Source organism: Caretta caretta, chromosome 24, assembly GCF_965140235.1.
Source record: "Caretta caretta isolate rCarCar2 chromosome 24, rCarCar1.hap1, whole genome shotgun sequence".
NCBI lineage: Eukaryota > Metazoa > Chordata > Testudines > Cheloniidae > Caretta > Caretta caretta.
The window spans coordinates 13,400,050-13,421,094 of record NC_134229.1 but is presented as its reverse complement, the minus strand read 5'-3'; the positions used below and the strand labels follow the sequence as shown (position 1 = coordinate 13,421,094).

General features: G+C 62.5%; 1 protein-coding gene across 1 annotated transcript in view; it reads left to right on the top strand.

Annotated features, from left to right (window-relative positions):
- The window catches only part of ARHGAP33 (Rho GTPase activating protein 33), a 49,740-nt gene extending 32,543 nt beyond the window's left edge, over nucleotides 1-17,197 (top strand). The window contains 9 exon segments of the mRNA XM_075122953.1: nucleotides 207-352; nucleotides 3,826-4,024; nucleotides 4,215-4,312; nucleotides 9,939-10,013; nucleotides 10,395-11,039; nucleotides 13,466-13,818; nucleotides 14,441-14,689; nucleotides 14,691-15,548; nucleotides 15,550-17,197. Of these exon segments, the coding sequence (XP_074979054.1) occupies nucleotides 207-352; nucleotides 3,826-4,024; nucleotides 4,215-4,312; nucleotides 9,939-10,013; nucleotides 10,395-11,039; nucleotides 13,466-13,818; nucleotides 14,441-14,689; nucleotides 14,691-15,548; nucleotides 15,550-15,627 (2,701 nt within the window). The 3' untranslated portion in view covers nucleotides 15,628-17,197.
- Nucleotides 17,198-21,045: the final 3,848 nt, after the last annotated feature.

The following is a 21,045-nucleotide window of genomic DNA, read 5'->3' as shown; positions in this document are numbered from 1 at the left end:
GCACCAACTACCATCCCCCCAACCTGCTCCGGTAATTGCCCCTCTGACCCCCCTCTAGCTCCCTTCTGGATCCCCTGCCCATACCCCACCTACAATCCCCCCAACCTGCTCCACTGAGTGCTTCCCACCAGCGCCCCCCTCCCCCCCCCCAACGCGCCAGCTCCAATCCCCCAGACTGCTCCGCTGAGCGCCCCTCTGCCTCCCAGGTCCCTGGAGCTGGAGGCCGTGGGGCTGAGTGGGGCGGAGGCCTTCCACGAGGTGCGGGTCCAGTCCGTTGTGGTCGAGTTCCTGCTCAGCCACGTCCAGGTGCTGTTCAGCGACAAGTTCACCTCCATCGGCAAGGACAGCGCAGGTGGGGCATGTGGGGGGGCCTTGGGGGATGGTGTGGGGAGGGCACGGGCGGCCGTGTGAGGCAGTGCAGGGGGGCAGCATGGAGGGACAGTGTGGGGTGGACAATGTGGAGAGGGCAGCCGGGGGGAGCAGCGTAGGGGAGGAGACAGCACAGCACAGGCTGGGGGGCAGCGTGGGGTGACTCTGGGCATGCAGGGGGTAGCAAGGTGCTCAGTGGGGGGCATACAGAGACTGGCTGGCTGCTGAGCTGGGGGGGGGTGGGGGCAGGCTGTGCCCTAGAGGAGGCTGGGATCTTTGCTGCCTTGTTTGTGATGCTGCATTGCTGGGCACCGCCCACTGGAACCTGTCCCTTGACCCCCAGCAGCAGGGTTGGGGTGGGGCTGGGTGGGGGCTGCTGCTCTGAGGGTGGGGACCTGCCCCCAGTGGCATTGGGTGGGATGCCTGGGTGGGGGAGGGCCACCAGCAGAATTTGGGGGGTGGTCTCCTTGCCTCACCCTGCCCCAGACCCTGCTCTGCGCTTCGTGCCATCTTGCTGTCTTGTGTCCTTGGAGGTCTCGCAGGAAGGGGATCGGGGGGATGGGGGCAGCAAAGGATGGATGAGACACCTGAGGGATTCTGAGAGGTAGGGGTAGGGGGAGCTGGGGAAGGTTGGCAACAGTGGGGGGGGTGGAGGGGCATTGGGGAGGCTGGGGACAGTGGGGTTTGGGGTGATGGGGATAGTTTGGGGGCAGTGGGGTTTGAGCTCCCTGCAGTGAGTCCACCTGGAAGGGACACCTGGGGACCCTCACCCCCTTCAAAGGGCCCTGTACCCCCACTCCGCAGTCACAGGGACTCAGCCAGAGTGTGACACAGGAGGGTTATTAGTCGTGGGGAACACAGCATAGGACAGAGCTTGTTAGCACAGAAATCAGGAACTTTCAACAGAGTCCATCTGGGGGGGTGAGGGGGAGGCCCAGAGCTCTGGGCTCCGCCCTGCCCCCAGTCCCAAACCAGGAGACTGACCCTTTCAGCTGCCCACTGCCCCTCCTCCTTCCTTTGTCTCTTTCCTGCGCCAGCAGGTCCCCTGGTCTGCACCAGCACCTCCGGCTGGTTCTTGCAGAGGAGGGGGCCTGGCCATCAGTTGCCAGGATACACCGTGTCGTTCTCTGCAGCCCACCGGCAGTCACACCTGCCCTGTAGGGGTCTCTGCAACAATCACTTATTCCACCACCTAGATACTCCCCTTATCCCACCACCGAGATACTCAAGTAACACAGGGGAAACTGAGGCACACCACAGTTTTCAGAGAGAACATTAAGAACATTCCTACTTCATCACACTGGGAAAGGCTGGGGGCAGTGGGGTTTGGAGGGGTGGGAGGCAATGGGCCACTGGGAGAAGTCTGGAGGCAGTGGGGAACGGGGAGCTAGTAAGGCAGCCAGTGCCGCGACCCCCGCCCCATGCTTTGCTCCCTGTGTAGCAAGCCAGTCTGTTCTCAGCAGCTACCTCCCGGTCCCTGGTCTGGGGGCTGGTCCCCCCCTCCCCTGCTGTGTGTCAGGGTCCCAGGCCCAGGGAGAGGGGGCCCTGCTCTGGGCATGGGGGTGCCCCTGGGCTCTGGCATGCTGCCCCCCCAGGCCACCCTCTAACCCTGTTCTCTCTCCAGCCCCCCAGCCGGCGTCCCAGAAGCTGGCCTGGCCCCCCAAGACCGGCCGGCTGCTCACCCTGCCCGAAGCCCTGAGCAAGGCCCAGAGGGAGCCGGAGACGCAGCAAGACAGGGTGGAGGGTGTCCTGGAGGTGCAGGGGGACTGAGGGGTTGGGGAGGTCATCCCCCCGCCCCGGATCAGATTCATGGACCCATGCACCCCGGTGTCCCACTCCCTCCCTGCCACACACGGGCCCCTCTACCCCGGTATCCTGCCCCCTCCCTGCCGCCCGTGGGCCATTCTACCCTGGCATCCCACCCCCTCCCTGATGCCCACGTGTCCCTCTACTTGGGCTGTGTGGCTCCGTGACCCCCTGAAATCCTGGTGCAGTCAGCTGCATCCCCAGATAAGCATCGATCCCAGACACTATGGTGGGGAGGTGCCCAGTGGCAGGGGGTTCCAGTGGCCCAGGTCGCTGATTGCGGGGCAGGAGCAGGGCGGTACGGCTCTCCTTGCATGGGGCCCTGTGGGCTCTCAGAGCTTGGGTGGGGCAGGGCAGGACAGGGGCATTGCCCATCCGGGGAGGGAGGCTCAGGTCCTGGGTTTAACTGGCTCCCGTTGAGCACAAGAGAACATTAAATGCCCAGCTGGCAATGCCCCACATTGGTGATTCATGGTGCCCGGCGCCCAGCGGCTCGCCTTGGGGAGACAACTTGCTGGGGGGGGGGGGCTGACATTGACTGGGCCTGATGTGGGGGGACACTGAGCCCAGCAGGGGTGGGGGTGGGAGGTTGCTGAAGTGGGGGGCTTCCAAGGCAGACTGGGGAGGCAGGTGCTGGGGGCATTGAGACAGGCTGGGGAGGGGGGTGCTGAGATGAGTGGGTGCCAAGGCATGTTCGGGGGCAGCGAGGTAGGCTAGGGAAGGGGGATGCTGAAGTGGAGGGGTGCCCAGACAGGCTGGGGAGGGGGGTGCTGAGGCAGATGGGGGGCCTGAGGTGGGGGGTGCCAAGGCATGCTGGAGGGGTGCTGGGTGGCACCACAGAAGGCTAGGGGGTGCCACGGCAGGCTGGGAAAGGGGGTGCTGAGGTGGGGCAGTGCCAAGACAGGCTGGGGAGGGGGGTGCTGGGGATGCCCAGACAGGCTGGGAGGTACCCAGACAGGCTAGCCCTGTGGTGGGAGGGGGGGTGGACAATCCTGTGACCAAATGCAGTGGGGTGTGGAATTGGGGGGCCCATAGAGTGGCTGGGCACGAGGCCGACGTGAGCTGCAGTGAGGGGGGCAACCCCCCAACACACATCCCAGGGAAGCTGCCTTCTGCCCCTGACCAGCTGGGACCTGCGGAGCCCAGCGCCCGGCCATGCTAAGTGGGATGGGCCCTGCACTGGCACCTGGCTGCCCGCCCCTCACCCAGGTAACAGCTCCCAGTGCCCAGCTACGCTGCTGCTTCTCTGCGGGGTTGAGCCTCTCCCTCTTCCCATGGGCTCACAGTGCCCTCACTGGTGTGAGGAGTGGGATCCCTGCGGCCTGCCAGGGTGTTAAATCCTGTCCTGCTGCTAGCACTAGGGGGCACCATAGTGCTTAGGGCTGAGCAGGGGGCGCTGTGCTGTGGGGAGCGGGGTGGGGGGCTCAGCAGGGGGTGCTGCGGGGGTGGGGGGCTCAGCAGGGAGTGCTGTGCTGCAGGAAACAGGGTTAGGGGTTAGGCGGGGGGCACTATGCTGTGGGGAGTGGGGTGGAGGAGCTGCAGAGAGGGGCTTGGGGGCTCAGTAGGGGGCGCTGTGCTGCAGGGAGGGACTGAGGTTCCTGTGGGGCAGGCCCAGCTGACCCCCCTTCTGTCTGTCTCCCTGTCCCCCAGGTCGCTCCTGCCTCCCGCGCCCCAAGTCCCTGCTGGGCAGCTGCCCCTCGACCCGCCTGCTCTCGCTGGAGGAGGCTCAGGCCCGGACGCAGGCCCAGGCCCAGCATGCGGCCCCTGGCCAGGCCAAAAGCCCTGAGGCCAAGCTTGGACGGGGTCCCCCAGGGAGGCTACCCCTCATGCTGGACTCGCCCCATGTCAGGTAATCCCGCACTGGGGTTGCTGACTCTGGGGTAGGGGCTGGTGAGCTCAGGGGGGCAGGGGATGGGGCATGGGGGCCTTTCCTCTCAGGGGGTGCCGGCCCCGATCTGGCCCCAGGAGGTGGTGGCCTCAGGGGTGTGTGGAATGGGGCTGACAGGGCCATGGATCGGGCTGACACTGACTCTCCACAGGCGCCAGACGCGGGGCGGAAGCTGGAAAACCTTCTTGGCCTTGGGCAGGGCACCCGCCATCAGCCACAAGAGAGTGCAGTGCCCGGGCAGGCAGACAGGTGAGTGAGCCCTGCCCCACGCAGTCCCCCTGACTCCTGCCCCACGCAGCCCCTCAGCTTCCCCCAGACCCACACAGCCTCCCAGCTTCCCCCTGCCCCACATAGCCTCCCATTTCCAGCCCTGCCCCACAAATCTCCCCCCAGTTCCACACCAACCTCCCAGCCCCACATCTCTCTTCCTCCTGTTCTCTTTGTCTCTCCCCCTGCCCCATGGAGTGGGGATGAGGGGTGTAAGTTCGAGTGCTTGCTCATGTCCATTCCATGCTAGGTGTGCGCAAACCCACGGGCCCAGCTGTCGGAGATTTTTCCCTTAGCAGTATCCGTAGGGCCGTCTCTGGTGCCCTATGGAGCCCTGCACCCATGCTCCGGTATATGGGGTGCCGCCGGTATATGGGGTGCCTCAGTTCCTTGTCTCCCTTTGCGATTCCAAAGTGCTCCGAGCAGTGTAACTTTATAGTTGTTGGATATATTTGGATCTAGATCATGAAGTAGTTAGTTAGGTGAATAAGTAGGTTAGATAGTTGTGTAAGCGGGGGATGGTCCCGCTATTGTGGGGAACTTTCCTGGCTTATACACGACCCCAGTATATGGGCTAGCGAAAGGATCTGAGTCCTCACTCCCACTCCCTTTACCCAGAGGCCTACCTGACCTCAAAGGCTCCCCTTCCACTCTCCTGTCTGGCAGAGTCCTCGTAACACCAATAAGGCTGGGCCCAGGATTCCTGGGGGGCTCCACCCCCACTTTGGGCAGGGGCTAGGGTGTCCCCACTCTGCATGCTCTCTCTGCACTGGACACTTCCCTGACCCACTGATTGTTACAAACAGTTCAAAGCAAATACAATTTATTAAACAGCAACCAATTAAAAAAATAAGGAAAAAATGGGAAAGGTGAAAGGAAAACCCGTCGCCCCGCTCTGTGGCACGGGGACATCACAGCCAGCGTCTCTGGGATGTCAGGGCAGTTCAGTCTGTTCCTCACACGTCCCAGGCCCCTGCCCAGGCCCTGGCTGTGCTGCAGGGATGCTGCGGGTCGGACACTTGCTCTGGCAGTGGCCACACGACTCCAGGCTCTAGGTGGCAGGACCCTTCTTCCCAGCGTCGCCCCCGCCCCATCGGGGTTACGATCCCCCCCCAAATCTGGCCTGCCAGGCGTCTTGGCTGGGGGTGTCTCCCTGCGCTGGGCCCACTGCCCAGGGTCCCCCTCGCTCTCCCCAGCTGCTTCTGGCTCTGGACAGACAGCTCCAGCTCCAGCCCCAGCTCCACCACTCTGCCTCAGCACTGATGCTGCTGCTGCTGCTCTGCCTCCAGCCCCCTGGGCTGCTTCTCTGGCCCCTCTGGCTCCAGTTGCTGCAGCTCTGCTCCCAGCACAGGTCTGCTCTGTGGGCTGCTTCTGTGGCTCTGCTCCCAGCACTGACCTGCTCCCTGGGCTGCTTCTCCGGCCCCTCTGGCCAGCGCGGCCCTGCTCCCCCACTCCACTCGGGCCCCTGCTCTCTCCTGAGCTCAGCCCCACTCTGTCTGACCCAGGCAATTCTAGCTCACTAGGGGGACTGGACCCCCCTGGCCTCCTGACTCCCTCATTAGCCTGCCCGCCCTGTCAATCAGGCTGACCTGGAGCATTGGCCTCTCCCCATTGCCCCGGGGGACTGTCAGTCTCAGGGTCCTGATTTCCCATTGACCTTCTCCTTCCTTTTGGTTCTGAGAGCTAGCCAACCAAACCACCCCCACTGAGTTTTAGTAAGGGGACAGTTAGTGCCCTTAGGGACTTTGTCCCCGGCACAGGGCTTGCCCCCTTCCCCGGGATCCCAGCCGTCTGCCATAGACCTATGCCGGTCAGTGAACCCCGCACCAGCTGTCTGATTCTGGGGGAATCGCACATCAAAGAGAAATGCCAGATCTGTCAGGGCTTCACGGCACACTTGGAAGAACAGGGCCATTCATCTCCAAGCCCTTCTCTCAGACGGGCCTCGGAACCCTCCTGCTCAGACTCAACACCAAATCCCTCTGCCTACAGCGAGCCCCACCAGCTCCGGGTTCCTCCCAGCACTGCTCACCATCACCGGGGCTACCACAGTGCTAACACCTGGGACTGCAGCCAGCAGGCATTGCTGGGGAGACACGGTGCTAACATCTGGGACTCCAGTTGCATAGATTCTCCGGCCCTCAGTGGCAGAGCCAGGGGCTTTAGATGCCGCTGCCCAGCCAGGTCCTGTGCACTGCTCAGGAGGCCGTCGGCAGGTATTCTGAGGGTGTGCCCGAGGCCGGAGTTGCCGTCTCCTCCCAGGATCCATCTCCCCGTTTGTTTCGGGACCGCCTGTCTCCCTTTCTCCTGCATGGGCCAAGGTCACCTCAGGCCGCTGGGTGCTCAACACCATAGCCGTTGGCTACACCCTGGAGTTTTCCTCCATTCCCCCCTCACACCCCAGTTCCCTGTCCCTCTTCAGGGCCCCTTCTCACAAGCAGCTCCTCATCCAGGAGGGGGATTCCCTCCTACGTCTGCGGGCCGGGTAGGAGGTTCCCCTAGACATGAGGGTAAAAGGGTTTTACTTCCGGTATTTCCTAATCCCGAAGGCCAAGGGGGGGCCTCAGACCCATCTTAGGCCTGTGTCGCCTCAACAGGTATCTGAAGACATCAAAGTTCTGCATGGTCTCCCTGGCCTCCATCATCCCCTCTCTGGATTCGGGAGGCTGGTACGCTGCTCTCGACTTAACGTACGCCCACTTCCATATTCTTAACTTCCATGGCCCCAGGAGATTCCCCCATTTGGTGGTGGGACAGCACCTCGACTAGTTCACGGCACTGCCCTTCAGCCTCTCTTCTGCTCCGAGGGTCTTCACGAAGTGCATGGTGGTGGTGGCCACTTCCCTTAGGTGCTGCGGCATTCAAATCTACCCATCTCTCGAGGACTGGCTAGTCAGAGGCAGGTCCCAGGCTCACGTGCAGCACGTGTCGGGATCTAGGCCTGCATCTCAATGACCAGAAGTCGACTCTGTCCCCCGTTCAGAGAATAGAGTTTATAGGAGCAGTGCTTGACTCCACCCACGCCAGAGCCTACCTGCCAGAGTCCTAATTCCTGGCATGTCAGAGCCCAGCCGCTCCCAGCCACCCGAGTATGCCACCAGCGGCTGGCTCACATGGTGGTGTGTACCGACGTGGTGCAACATGCATGGCTGTGGCTCAGTGTCCAGATGTGGCTGGCGTCGTTCTTCTCACGACTTGTAACTAATGGTCACAGTTCCGTCGAACGTCCTGTTGTCTCTGGTTGGGTGCCCAGCCCTGTGACTGTTCTGGATGGGGTCCCCTTCGTAGCACCAGTCCTATCGGTAACGTTGGTCTCTGATGTGTCGGATCGGGGGTGGGGAGCCCAGCTTGGCAGCTGCAGTACCCAAGGTCTCTGGTTCTCTTCACAGAAAGGCCAGGGAGCTTAGGGCGATATGCTCGGCTTGCCATGCATTCCTTCCTATCTAAGAGGCAGAGTGGTGCAGATCTTGACGAACAATACAGCAGCAATGTTCTTCTATGAGCAAGACGGGGCCTCATCTGCCCTGTGTCGAGAGGCTCTTCGCCTGTGGGACTTCTGTATGCAGTAGACTGGTCATCTCAAGGCTTCACGCTCCCGAGCGCCCGAAATGCGGAGGCAGATCTCCTCGGCAGGTCCTTCTCCTCTCACCATGAGTGGTCACTCCACCTGGAGGTTGTCAGCACGATCTCCCCCAAGTGAGGGACTCCCCAGGTGGACCTCTTCATGGCCACTCAGAACAGGACGTGTCAGCAGTTATGCTCATTTCACAGGCTAGCTGGCTGCTCCCTGTCCAACGCTTTCCTGCACCCTTGGATGGAACCCTGCTGTATGCCTTCCCGGGGACAAAGCAAAAGGCATCCTGGTAGCTCCAGCATGGCCATGGCAGCTTTGGTGCGGCAGGCTTTCGGACCTCTCGATGGCAACCCCACTAGAGGTCCCACTTTTCCCAGACTTGCTCTCGCAGTACCAAGGCTGTCTGCTCCATCCAAACCTAGCGTCACTGCATCTGATGGCGTGGCTTTGCATGGCTGAACACAAAGGAGCAGGCCTGCTCGGAGCAAGTCTAATACATCCTGTTGAGTGTCAGGAAGCCCTCCACCAGGGCAACCTACCTGGTCAAGTGGAAGCGCTTCATCTATTAAGGGCCGCAGATTGAGGTCTTTCTCCCTCCCGGTCATTGCTACAATCCATCTTGGACTACCTGCTCCACCTCAAGCACCAGGGTCTGGCAATCAGGGTTCACTTGTTGGCCATCTCAGCCTTTCACCCGCCGATCCAGGGCAGGTCAGTCTTTGCTCATGACATGATGATCAGGTTCCTGAAGGGTCTGGAGAAGCTATACCCACAAGTTCGGGATCCTGTCCCTCCTTGGGACCTAAACCTGGTGCTAGCGAGGCTCACGGGTCCCCCTTTTGAGCTGCTGACTTCGTGTTCTTTGCTGCTTCTCTTGTGGGACGTCTCCTTCTTGGCGGCTATCATGTCAGCCCACAGGGTCTCTGAGATTAGAGCATTGATGTCAGAACCCCCTTACATGGTATTTTACAAGGACGAGGTCCAGCTGAGCCCCCACCCAGCCTTCTTACCGAAGGTGGTATCACAGTTCACAGTAATCAGGACCTCTTCCTACCGGGTTTCTTCCTGAAGCCTCACAAGGCGAACAGGAAGCATCAGTTACACTTTATGGATGTTAGGCAGGCCTTAGCCTTCTGCATCGTGGACAAAACCCTTCTGTAAATCAGTGCAGCTCCTCATCGCAGGGCGGACAGGATGAAAGGTTTGCCTGTGTCTGCTCAGAGAAGCTCCTTGTGAATAACTGCCTGCATCAGGCTCTGCTGTGAGCAAGCAAAGGTGTCACTGCCAGCCATCCTTCCTGCCCATTCCACCAGAGCGCATGCTTCGTCAGCGTTTTTCCTCGCACAGGTACTGATCCGAGGTATCTGCAGAGCCGCCACCTGGTCGTCGGTCCATACCTTCCCGTCCCACTACGCCATCAGCCAGCAGGCCCGGGGCAAGGCCAGCTTCGCAGAGCAGTGTTGCAAGCAGCACAGCCATGAACTCAGAGCCCACATCCAGGGATACTGCTTGGGAGTCACCTAACCGGAATCGACACGAGCAAGCACCCGAAGAAGAAAAAACGGTACCTACCTCTCGTAACTGCTGTTCTTCGGGATGCTCTGCTCACGTCCATCCCACAACCCGCCCTCCTGCCCCTCTGTGGCAGTGTTGGCAGGAAGGAACTGAGGGGGCGACGCCCCATTAATGGGCACAGGGCTCCAAGGGGTGCCAGAGCCTGCCCTACGGACACTGCTAAGGGAGAAATCTCTGGCAGCCGGCCGTGGGCGCACACACCTAGCATGGAACGGACACGAGCAGCGCACCTCAAGGAAGAGCAGTTATGGAAGGTCAGGAACCGTTTTTTCCAGGGGAAGGAAGGAGAGTTGGGGGGCCTGTCTGGGGTGTTCCCGGGAGCAGAGGTGGGGACTGGGGGCAGTGCTGGGGGCAGGAGCAGTGGGAGGGTATCAGTGGGGTCCAGGCAGGGGATGGATACGGGGGTGGCTGAGGGAGGACTGGGGGGCTGACATTCTCACCCCTCCCCTCTCCCTGCAGGACGTCGGGCCGACACCGTCACGCTGCGATCTGCCAAGAGTGAGGAGTCACTCACGTCCCAGTCCAGCACTGCGGGTATGAGGGGCAGCGCCAGGGTCAGGGAGGGGATATTCAGGGGGAAGACAACCCCAGAGGTGTCAGGCAAGCCGTCCCCATGCAGCGTTATGTACAGCTGTTCCCCAGCTGCCCCATCCCAGAGATGACTGTGTCCCAGTGCTGGGCGAGCAGTCCCTGTATGGTGTTGTGTGTGACTGTTCCCAGATTCCCAGCCCCAGAGGTGGCTGCATCTCAGCCAGGTGGCGTTAAGTGCGGCTGTTCCCCAGCTGCCCCACCCCAGAGATGGCTGCATCTCAGTGCCAGGTGAGCTGTCCCCATGCGACATTATGTGTGGCTGTTCCCCAGCTGCCTGCCATCTCAGGGTTGTTTACGCCTGCTGTTTGTCCATCTGTCCCCCAGGCCTGCGCAAACTCCACCGCCTGCGGCGCCCACGCTCCAGCAGCGACGCTTTCCCGGCCCTGCCCGGGGCCCCCCCCGGGTCCCCACCAGCCCCCCTCAAGCCCTGCCGTTCCTGCGAGTCGCTGAGCTCCTCGGCCTCCGGTGGCTGCAGCGAGAGCCTGGCCGTGCTGCCGGACTTGGCACCCCATCGCCGCGCCTCCCTCTGGCTGGATGACGAGGGCGAGCTGGACTCAGACCTGGAGCTCAGTCCCCCGGGCTTCCTGGATTTGGACCCACTCCCCTTCCGGCACAGCCCCCCCCGGCGCCCCTCACTCTCCGCCGCCTCCGACTCGGCCCCCAGCCCCGCCCGCCTTCCCTTCGCCTGCAAGGTGGCCCGGGCACTGTCGCCCCGCGGCCCGGAGCCCCCCACAGCCGCCCTGGAGATCTCTGAGCCCGTGGCCATCTCGCTGCCAGCCAAGGTGCTGGAGATGCTGGGGGGGGGTGAGGCCGGGGGTGTGCTGAGGCCCGGACAGCGCCGGGGGACGCGCAGTCCCCCCCGCATGATCTCCCGACTGCTGCAGGCCGGTGACGGGATGCTGACTGACAGCTGCCAGCGCGAGGTGCGGCGCAAACTGACCCAAGCTGAGAGCGGAAGCCTGGCCCAGAGTGAGTGTGCCAGAACCTCCCAGCCCCATCCGGAACCCCCTGCCGGCCGGATCCGCCCCCCCGCCCCTCCGCCAGAACCTCCCAGCCCCATCCGGAACCCCCTGCCGGCCGGATCCGCCCCCCCGCCTCCCCGCCAGAACCTCCCAGCCCCATCTGGAACCCCCTGCCGGCCGGATCCGCCCCCCCGCCAGAACCTCCCAGCCCCATCCGGAACCCCCTGCCGGCCGGATCCGCCCCCCCCGCCTCCCCGCCAGAACCTCCCAGCCCCATCTGGAACCCCCTGCCGGCCGGATCCGCCCCCCCGCCAGAACCTCCCAGCCCCATCCGGAACCCCCTGCCGGCCGGATCCGCCCCCCGCCCCCACGCCAGAACCTCCCAGCCCCATCCGGAACCCCCTGCCGGCCGGATCCGCCCCCCGCCCCCCCGCCAGAACCTCCCAGCCCCATCCGGAACCCCCTGCCGGCCGGATCCGCCCCCCCGCCCCCCCGCCAGAACCTCCCAGCCCCATCCGGAACCCCCTGCCGGCCGGATCCGCCCCCCCGCCAGAACCTCCCAGCCCCATCCGGAACCCCCTGCCGGCCGGATCCGCCCCCCCGCCAGAACCTCCCAGCCCCATCCGGAACCCCCTGCTGGCCGGATCCGCCCCCCCGCAAGAACCTCCCAGCCCCATCCGGAACCCCCTGCCGGCCGGATCCGCCTGCCCCCCCTCCGCCCCTGCCAGAACCTCCCAGCCCCATCCGGAACCCCCTGTCGGCCGGAACCGCCCCCCCCCGCCCTCCCGCCAGAACCTCCCAGCCCCATCGGGAACCCCCTGCCGGCCGGATCCGCACCCTGCAGCCGCCAGAACCTCCCAGCCCCATCCGGAACCCCCTGCCGGCCGGATCCGCCCCCCCGCCCCCCGGCAGAACCTCCCAGCCCCATCCAGAACCCCCTGCAGGCCAGATCCGCACCCCCCAGCCGCCAGAACCTCCCAGCCCCATCTAGAACCCCTGCCAGCCGGAACCGCACCCCCAGCCCCAGCCGGAACCCCCCGCTATCCAGAACTCCCTAGGCCAGAAGCCCCCAGCCGGATTCCCGCCATCCAGAGCCCCATGGCCGGACCCTCCCAGCTGGAACCCCCCCACAGCTGGAACCCCCGCCCCCACTGAAACCACCTGGCCAGAACCCCCCAGTCACAACTGCCCAGCCCCAGCCAGAACTGCCCAGCCAGAATCATCCGGTTTTGTTCAATATCTTCATAAATGATCTGGAAGATGGTGTGGATTGCACTCTCAGCAAATTTGCAGATGATACTAAACTGGGAGGAGAGGTAGATACGCTGGAGGGTAGGGATAGGATACAGAAGGACCTAGACAAATTGGAGGATTGGGCCAAAAGAAATCTGATGAGGTTCAATAAGGATAAGTGCAGGGTCCTGCACTTAGGACGGAAGAACCCAATGCACAGCTACAGACTAGGGACCGAATGGCTAGGCAGCAGTTCTGCGGAAAAGGACCTAGGGGTGACAGTGGACGAGAAGCTGGATATGAGTCAGCAGTGTGCCCTTGTTGCCAAGAAGGCCAATGGCATTTTGGGATGTATAAGTAGGGGCATAGCGAGCAGATCGAGGGACGTGATCGTTCCCCTCTATTCGACATTGGTGAGGCCTCATCTGGAGTACTGTGTCCAGTTTTGGGCCCCACACTTCAAGAAGGATGTGGATAAATTGGAGAGAGTCCAGCGAAGGGCAACAAAAATGATTAGGAGACTGGAACACATGACTTATGAGGAGAAGCTGAGGGAGCTGGGATTGTTTAGCCTGCAGAAGAGAAGAATGAGGGGGGATTTGATAGCTGCTTTCAACTACCTGAAAGGGGGTTCCAAAGAGGATGGCTCTAGACTGTTCTCAATGGTAGCAGATGACAGAACGAGGAGTAATGGTCTCAAACTGCAGTGGGGGAGGTTTAGATTGGATATTAGGAAAAACTTTTTCACTAAGAGGGTGGTGAAACACTGGAATGCGTTACCTAGGGAGGTGGTAGAATCTCCTTCCTTAGAGGTTTTTAAGGTCAGGCTTGACAAAGCCCTGGCTGGGATGATTTAACTGGGAATTGGTCCTGCTTCGAGCAGGGGGTTGGACTAGGTGACCTTCTGGGGTCCCTTCCAACCCTTATATTCTATGATTCTATGATTCTATGATCCCCGCTGCAGCCAAAACCCCCCCACAAACGGAACCCCCTGTGTCCCCTGCTGGGGGAGTTGGGGAGCGCACAACAACCCCCCAGCCAATGTGCCCCAGCCTCCTACAGTGCCCCCTGCTGGGTGAGGCCAGGGCAGGAGTATCCAGGAGCTCCCCGCACAGCCAGCGCCCTGCTCCACCCCCCTACAGCGCCCCCTGCTGGGTGTGGCTGGCACTGACCACCCTCTTTTCTGTTCTCCCGCTTCAGGTCCTGAGTTGGAGGCTTCCCCCCCACTGCCCGGGGCGCTGGGCCTGCTTCGGCACGTGCCGCCCCCCCCACCCCCGAAGAACCCGGCCCGGCTGATGGCACTGGCGCTGGCGGAGAGCGCACACCGGGCCACCCGGCAGCAGCAGGGGGTGTCACACAGGGAGCAGCGTGCCCAGTTCCGGCGCTCCCTGTCCCTGGAAGGTGGCAGGGAAGGGGCAGCAGCGGGGCCGGGAACCCTGTACTCTGTGGTGCGCCCTGGCCCTGCTGCCCAGCTCCCTGGTCCCTCTCTGCAGCGCCAGGAGAGTGAGGGGGAACCCCGGGGCCAGCACCAGGAGCGGGCAGGGGGCCCCCAGGTGAGTGGGGGTGGAGGGGAAGGGATCACTGGTTGGGGGATAGGGCGGGAGGGACCCTTAGGGTGTGGGAGGGGAATTTGTGGCTGGGTTGGGGCAGGGGGATTTGCTAGTTCGAACAAGGCAGGTTTGGGGGGGCTGGGAGGAGGGCAGATAGGTGGTAGGGTTTGGGGGGCAGTGGGTTGGCCTGGGGGCAGTAAGTCAGTCAGGTTGAGGTGAGGTTTGGTGGCTGGGGGGATTCAATGGGATTGCGGCTGGGTGGGGGAATAGGGGGTGCAGTGGGGGGGCTACATTGAGGGAATTCAGGCAATGGTGGGTGGATGGGGAGATTGGGGGCTGCAGCAGGGGCAGTTTGAAGGGTTGTGGTTGGGTGGAGGGACTGGAGGATTGGGGTGCAGTGGGGGGCTGTGGCAGGGGTTGTTCGGGGGAATGCAGCAGGGTGGGGGGATGGGATTGGTTGTGCAATGGGAGGGACTGAAGGATTGGGGGTGCAGTGCGGGTGCTGGGGGTACAGTGGGCTGCTGGGGTTGGGGCTGTGATGGAAGGCTGGGGGGTTGACTAGAGGGGGAACTCTATGTGTCTGTGTCAACCCCCCCTTGCTGACCTCCCTTCTCTCTCGCTACAGGTCCCATTGGTCCAAGCCCCTGCCCCGGGTGAAGAGGGGGGCAGGGCCAGCTCAGCAGCCCCTCCCCGTTACAGCAAAGGCCCCCCCGCCACCCACCACTGGGACCCCCCACGCCACCTGCCCTGCCAGACCCAGCCGCTGCCCTTCCCCCAAGTACTGGCCCCTGGCCCCCGCCACCCGCTGGCCCCGCCCAAGCCCCCAGCCCCCCTGCACTTCCATCCCCCACCCGCGGCCTGTCTCAGCGTCACCCCCCCCGTGGATGGGCCCCCCCTCCGCCGCCCCTCCGTACCCTGCGGAGCCGCAGCTGCACCAGCGCCCACGCTTCCTGGCTCCCCACCCCCCCAGCGCTGCCCACCCCCCCCAGCGCCCACTACTGGAGCCCGCAGCCGAGAACCTGTACTACGAGATCGTCCCAGAGCCGCCCGTCCACCGGCCCTGGCCTCTGGGCCCCCCGCAACCCCCAGCGCCCCCCGAGTACCTGGCCGCCCTCAACGCCTCCTACGGAGTCTTCCAGCGGCCCAGGCCTGGCCCCTCAGCCCCCACGCCACCCCTCTGGGCCGTCTTTGAGGATGGGCGCGTCCACTACGAGCCACCAGAGCCCGTCTACGTCAACGTCCCCTTTGCTGGTCCTGCGGGAGGGCCAGAGGCCGGGGGGCTCTGCCGTGGCAGGGCCAGCCCCCCTTCGTCCTCATCCTCTGCCTCGGCCTCCCCTCCGCTGGAGGGCGGGCACCTGCGCAGCCGCTCTGACCCTGGCGCTGCCCGCGCCGCCCTGCGCCGCCCCCCGGTGCCGGCCCTGCCACAGAAGCAGAGGCAGGGCCTGCGGGCGGCACCAGGCTGGGCCTACAGGCCCCCGCCGGTGCCTGGACTTTACCGCCAGCTGCTAGACGTGCTGCCCTGCGGCAGCACCATGCTTCGGTTCTACCGCCCTGCGCCACCTGGCTGGGAGCCAGCCGCCGGCTGCACCACCCCCTTCACTGCCTACGCTGAGCCCTCACCCCGGCCTCCTGCCCTCCTTAGCCCCAGCCTGATGGACGGTTACCGGCTGGGGCCCTGCCCCCCCTACTCCAAGCGCCTGCCCCCCCAGTACGGCAATGTGGAGAGGAAGGAGGGGCCCCCCCCCGCCACCCACGTGCCTGGCTCCCAACTGGACGGTGCGCTCTGAGGGGCAGACTCGGAGCTACTGCTGAAGGGGGGCCCAGGCTGGACCACGAGGCTGGAGGACCTGTGTTGAGCCCCCCCCAGGTGCTGACACACCCCCGCCTCCCCCGGGTGGAGGATCTGAGCATTGGCTGGGGTCCATTGCTGAGACAGTCAGGCTGTGACATCACAGGAGGCCCCAATGACATCACAAGGTCTGTATGACACGCCTGAGCTGCTGCAGGACTGGAGTGACATCACAATGGGCTCATCAATGGCAGGAGGATGGGCACTGTGACATCACAATGAGGCCACCAGTGGCAACACGACTGGTACAGTGACATCACAACAGGCCATCAATGGTGTTGGGATGAACACCTGATGTGATGGCAGCCCAATTGCATCGCTGCTCCCCCATGATGTAACAGCTGTTCTCCAGTGACATCACCACATCCCGTATGATCTCACCAGGCTGCCGTTGCCATCACACCCAGTATGACATCATTGCCCTCCTTGACTAGGCCTCCACCTGCTGAGGCTCAGCGACCGCATCAGTGTGACATAGGGAGGGGGCAGTGGTGACATCACCAGAACCATGATTGACGTCACTACCTGACTCCACACCCCCCGGGGGGCCAGTGTGGGGCATCAAACTATCAGGGTCTTGCCCCATTGCCAGCCCTGGTAATAGGGGGACCCTCCCTGTCCCCCTGTGTGTAGGGGGGAGGAGGGCTTTTCTATAAAGCTGAGCAAGATTTCTAACGTTTTAACCTTTTATTAACCCAATTAAAACACCCCTGCCCTGAGATGGGATCCCCCAGGGAGAGGGGGGGTGCCAAGGGTAGTGGTGGGAGGCTAAAGGAAAAAAATCCCTCCCCAGCCTACCTGTCTGACCTCCCTGGTCAGCATAGGCTGAGGTGGGGGCATACATACAACCCCCACTCCCGCAGAGTATCTGCCTAGATCTAGGGGTGTGGGGGGTGCCTACTGCCCCCTGCTGGAGGCGCTGAGCCCTGCTCAGGGGGCTTGATGGTGGGTGCTTGGTTGTGTTCGTGGCTGTGGGTGTAGTTTTCTGGTTGTGGCAGTACTGCAGGGGGTGTGGGGGGGTATGTTATGGGGTAGCAGAAGGAACCGGGGGCACCCCCTGGCCCACCCAGTGGCTGAAAGCAGCGATTGCTGGGGGAGGGTGGTCTCTGGCTGATTTTATTGCACTAACTCCCACTGTGACTTTGGGGGATCCCCTGGGAGTTATGACCTTTGACCTCCCCATACCCTGTAACCCCCCCCCAACCCCATGATAAAGGGGCAGTGCTGGGCCCAGTGTGGGTGGGGTTACTCTGGGAGTGCTGACCTCCACCAACACCCCAATCCTATAAACCCCGCCCCCCTCCCAGCCAAAGTCCCACCGATAGTGGGGGGGCTAATCCTGGTTCACCTAATTCAGCCCCATCCCCACTGCAGGGCCCTGGGGTGCTGACTGACGTGGGCGGGGGGGGGCAGGGTGCTGCTGTGACTGTTCCCCTGGTGAGTGTATTTGTTGAAGATCCTCCCCTCCCCCCATTCTGTACTAAATGGTTTCAACCAACCCCATTAACTAATAAAGACCAAAAAAAAACCCCACCCCAAACTGCCCATGTAGTTCCTCCTTCTCAGAACACAGGAACTAGGGGGTCACCCAATACAATGACTAAGCAGCAGGTTTAAAACAAACCAAAAGAAGCACTTCTTCACACAACGCACAGTCACCCTGTGGAACGCCCTGCCAGGGGACGTTGTGAAGGCCAAGGCTATAACAGGGTTCAGAAACAAACTAGATAAGTTCCTGGAGGATAGTCCATCAATGGCTATTAGCCAGGATGGGCAGGGATGGTGCCCCCAGCCTCTGTTTGCCAGAAGCTGGGAATGGGCAACGGGATGGATCACTTGTTCTGTTCATTCCCTCTGGGGCACCTGGCATTGGCCACAGTTGGAAGACTGGATCTTCGGTCTGACCTAGTATGTCCGTTCTTATGTTCTTCAATTTGGGGGTAGGGGCTGGAAGCCAGGACTCCTGAGTTCTGTCCCCAGCTCTGGGATCAGGAGAGGAGTGGGGTCGAGTGGTTACAGGGGTGGGGCTGGGAGCCAGGATTCCTGGGTTCTATCCCCAGCTTTGGGAGAGGAGTGAAGGCTAGAGGGTTAGAGTGGGGCTGAGTGTGATGGAGTGGGCATTCGGTTTCCCCGTATGCTGCATTGCTAACTAGGTGGTGGGACAAGGTGGGTGCATCACTGCACAGCCCCAGTGTGGATGCTCAGCTGGTTGGGGCTGGGCCCACTCTGGGCGTACACGTTGCCCTTGGGATCCCACCAGCGGACTTGCTGGAGAGAGCACCTGGTGGGGAGCAGGAGGCCCTAAGGTTCAGTCCCAAGGGATAGAGAAGCCAAGTGGCTTCCCCTGGTGGCTGAGTGAGACCATAAGGGGGGCGGGCCTGTGGGTGCCCACCCCCAGGGCACTAGGCCTGCAGAGCTGTGACAGGTGGTCACAGGTCGCAGTGGCTGGATGGATGTTGAAGGGCCTGGCAGTGGGAAATGGCCTGTAGCCAGTTCCCCCCAGCTGTGCCGGGAGCAAGGGGAGGCACGGGGAGGCTCAGCAAGGTGCAGAAGGGCACACGATCCGAGAAGCAGGTTCCAGGCCCAAGTGGGGGGTCACGAGGCGCTGGGAGCAGGAGAGGCAGCTGCTGGGCTTCCCCCAGACCCGGTTCCCCATCTGGCAGGGGAGTTTCATGCCCTGGCTGCCCCGCCCGGGAGCTGAGAGTGAAGGAGCTGGAGGTGCGGGAGAAGTAGTGGAAGCATAAACTGGCGATGGAGACGCAGAGAGGCAGAGGGACCTACCAAAGGACAAGTTGGGAAAGATGCCACTTCCACAGGGAACCTAGATACCGGCGGTGCGGGGGTGGGGCGGGGGGGAGAGAGAAGGGGGCATATAGACAGCTCCTTGCTGGGGGGAAGGCCTGTGATATGACCCTGGCTGCACCTTCAGCACGGCTCCACTCACTCACCCCAGGTACGTCTCCGCAAATGGGGCAAGGATGCAAGCATTGCTGGGGGGGGGGGGGGGCAGGCATGTTTCACCTGGCTGGGTTGGCGCAGCTGGGTGAAATCCAGCCTCGGGACCTGACAATGGGGTTAGGGGGGCCGTAAGCCCAAGGATCTGCGCAGGGCATGCAGGCAGGCAGCTGTGTTTGCAGACAGTGTGAAGAGACCCACAGGGGACTGGCCTAGGTTGGGGGGGGTCACTCAGGGCACCCCAGAAGTGGGAGTCAGGCAAATCCAAACCAGGGGTGATGGCCACTGGGGACAGACTGCAGAGACCTAAGCTGTAATTAGTCCGGGCAAACAGGGCCCAAGTGGGCACGGTGCCCGAAGGTTAAGGAATTAGTGGCCAAGCAGAAGGGTTAACTGGGGAGGGAGCCCAGCCGGGGGGGGTGGGGGGCGCACCAGCTTCCCAGGGGTGGGCGCCAGGAGCACTCAATTTACAGGGTGGGCAGACCCAGGAAGCAATCGCTACATCCCCCCTTGAGGTGGAAGGGAGGAGGGTCCTGGGGTACCAGGCCATTGGTGCTGAGATGATGGTGGCCTGGCCCCAGGTGGTGGGCTTGGCCCAGTTAGTGCCCAATGATACCTCATTCGGGGGGGATTGGCCCCCGGTTACAGTGCCTGTAGCGAGGGTCTGAGATGGGGCGCCAAGGAGGGGCCCAAAGAGTTGGGATGCAGGCAGGGCTGATGGGGAATGATCTGGCAGCTTGGCTGGGTGATGTCCAGAGTGCCCATGTCCTTCCCTGGAGCTAGAGCCAGACGGCCACCCCGCCTTGGTGCCAGGGGAACGGCTCTACCGGGCTTAGCAAGGCTGAGCTCAAGGCTTTGTCTTAAGGTGGGGAAACCAAGGCACAGCCAGCGAGGGCCAGGACCCCAGGCCAGCGAGGAGGGACAATTCCCACCCTCTACCCCAGCAGCCAAATTTCAGCCGGAGCTGCAGAAGGATCCCTGCTTGGAGGAGCTGAGGGCCCTGACTGGCTGCAGCGCAGCAGGACCCCTGAAGGAGGCCAGCAGGGCTGGATTCCTGTGGGAGAAGTGATTCCTGGAGCGGGTTCCCAAGGGAAAATTGAACGGTGGGGGATCAGGAGGCAGCTGGGTGGGGGGTCCCCCAGAAGGGCCGCTGCTGACTATTGTACATGGCCTTTGACAGGACATCCAGAATCCTGTGTGACACAGTCAGGCAGCACTGCAGGTCCCATGACCCCTGCCAAAGGGTGGGGAAGGCCCAGAATAAGCTAAAGCAGCCTGGAGACCCCTGCCCATCACAGAGGGACCTGTTCAGAAGGTGGCTGTGGACATAGTGGGGCCCCTCAGAAGGGTGACTCGGGCCAGGAAGAAATACATTCTGGTGGCAGTAGATTTCACCACCCAGAGGCGGTGGCTCTGTTCTCCAGCGAGGCAGACACATGGCAGATGTGCTGCTGACCATCTTCATAGAATATCAGGGTTGGAAGGGACCTCAGGAGGTCATCTAGTCCAACCCTCTGCTCAAAGCAGGGCCAATCCCCCACTAAATCATCTTCAGCAGAGTGGGGTTCCCCCAGGAGGTCCTTACAGACCAGGGGTACAGTTTCATGCCAGCCCTCCTTCAGGGCTGTGGGGAAAATATGGGGGCTGGCCCATCCCCCTCAGTCCAACGGGCAGGCCCAGAGGTTTAAGGGGACCCTGAAGCTGATACTGAGGACTTCTATGGCCCAGCACCCACAGGCTGGGGACAGGTATCTACCCCCCCTGCTGTTTGCACACTAGGAAGTGCCCCAGGAACCCACAGGGATCCTTTTGAGTTGCTCTGCTGGGGGAGAGTGAGGGGACCCCTGGACTTGGTGAGGGACGAATTGGAGGGGAAGGTCTCTCCCAACAGAGAACCAGTGGTGGAGTACATGCTGTCCTTTCAAGAAAGGCTCACTGAGCTCATGGTCTGGGCCAGGGAGAACCGAGCCCGGGCCCAAGGGAAGCAGGTCGTCTGGTATGACCGCACAGCACATGTTCGCTCCTCCACACTGGGGACGGTTCTCAGCCAAGTGCAGCAGAATGAGCTACAAGCTGTCTGGGATGGGCCCTTTAAAGGTCCTCACAGAACTGAATGAGGTGAACTACATGGTGGTACTGTCCAAATGGGTCCACAGCCCCCAAGTGTGCCATGTCTACAGGCTGAAGCTGTATTTGGACAGGGAGAGGTTGGTGCTGGTTGTGTGTGGGCAGTGGGAGAAGGAGGAAGATAGTCCTGAGATCCACCAGGGTGAGCCAGCCTCCTGATAGAATCAATTTCCCTCTCTGACCAGCTAACCCCTGCCCAGCAGGTAGAGATCAGAGAGGTGCTGCATTCCTAGCAGCTGCTGTTCTCCAGCTGGCCTAGGCTCACTAACATGGCTGTCCATGGGGTGGACACAGGAGCC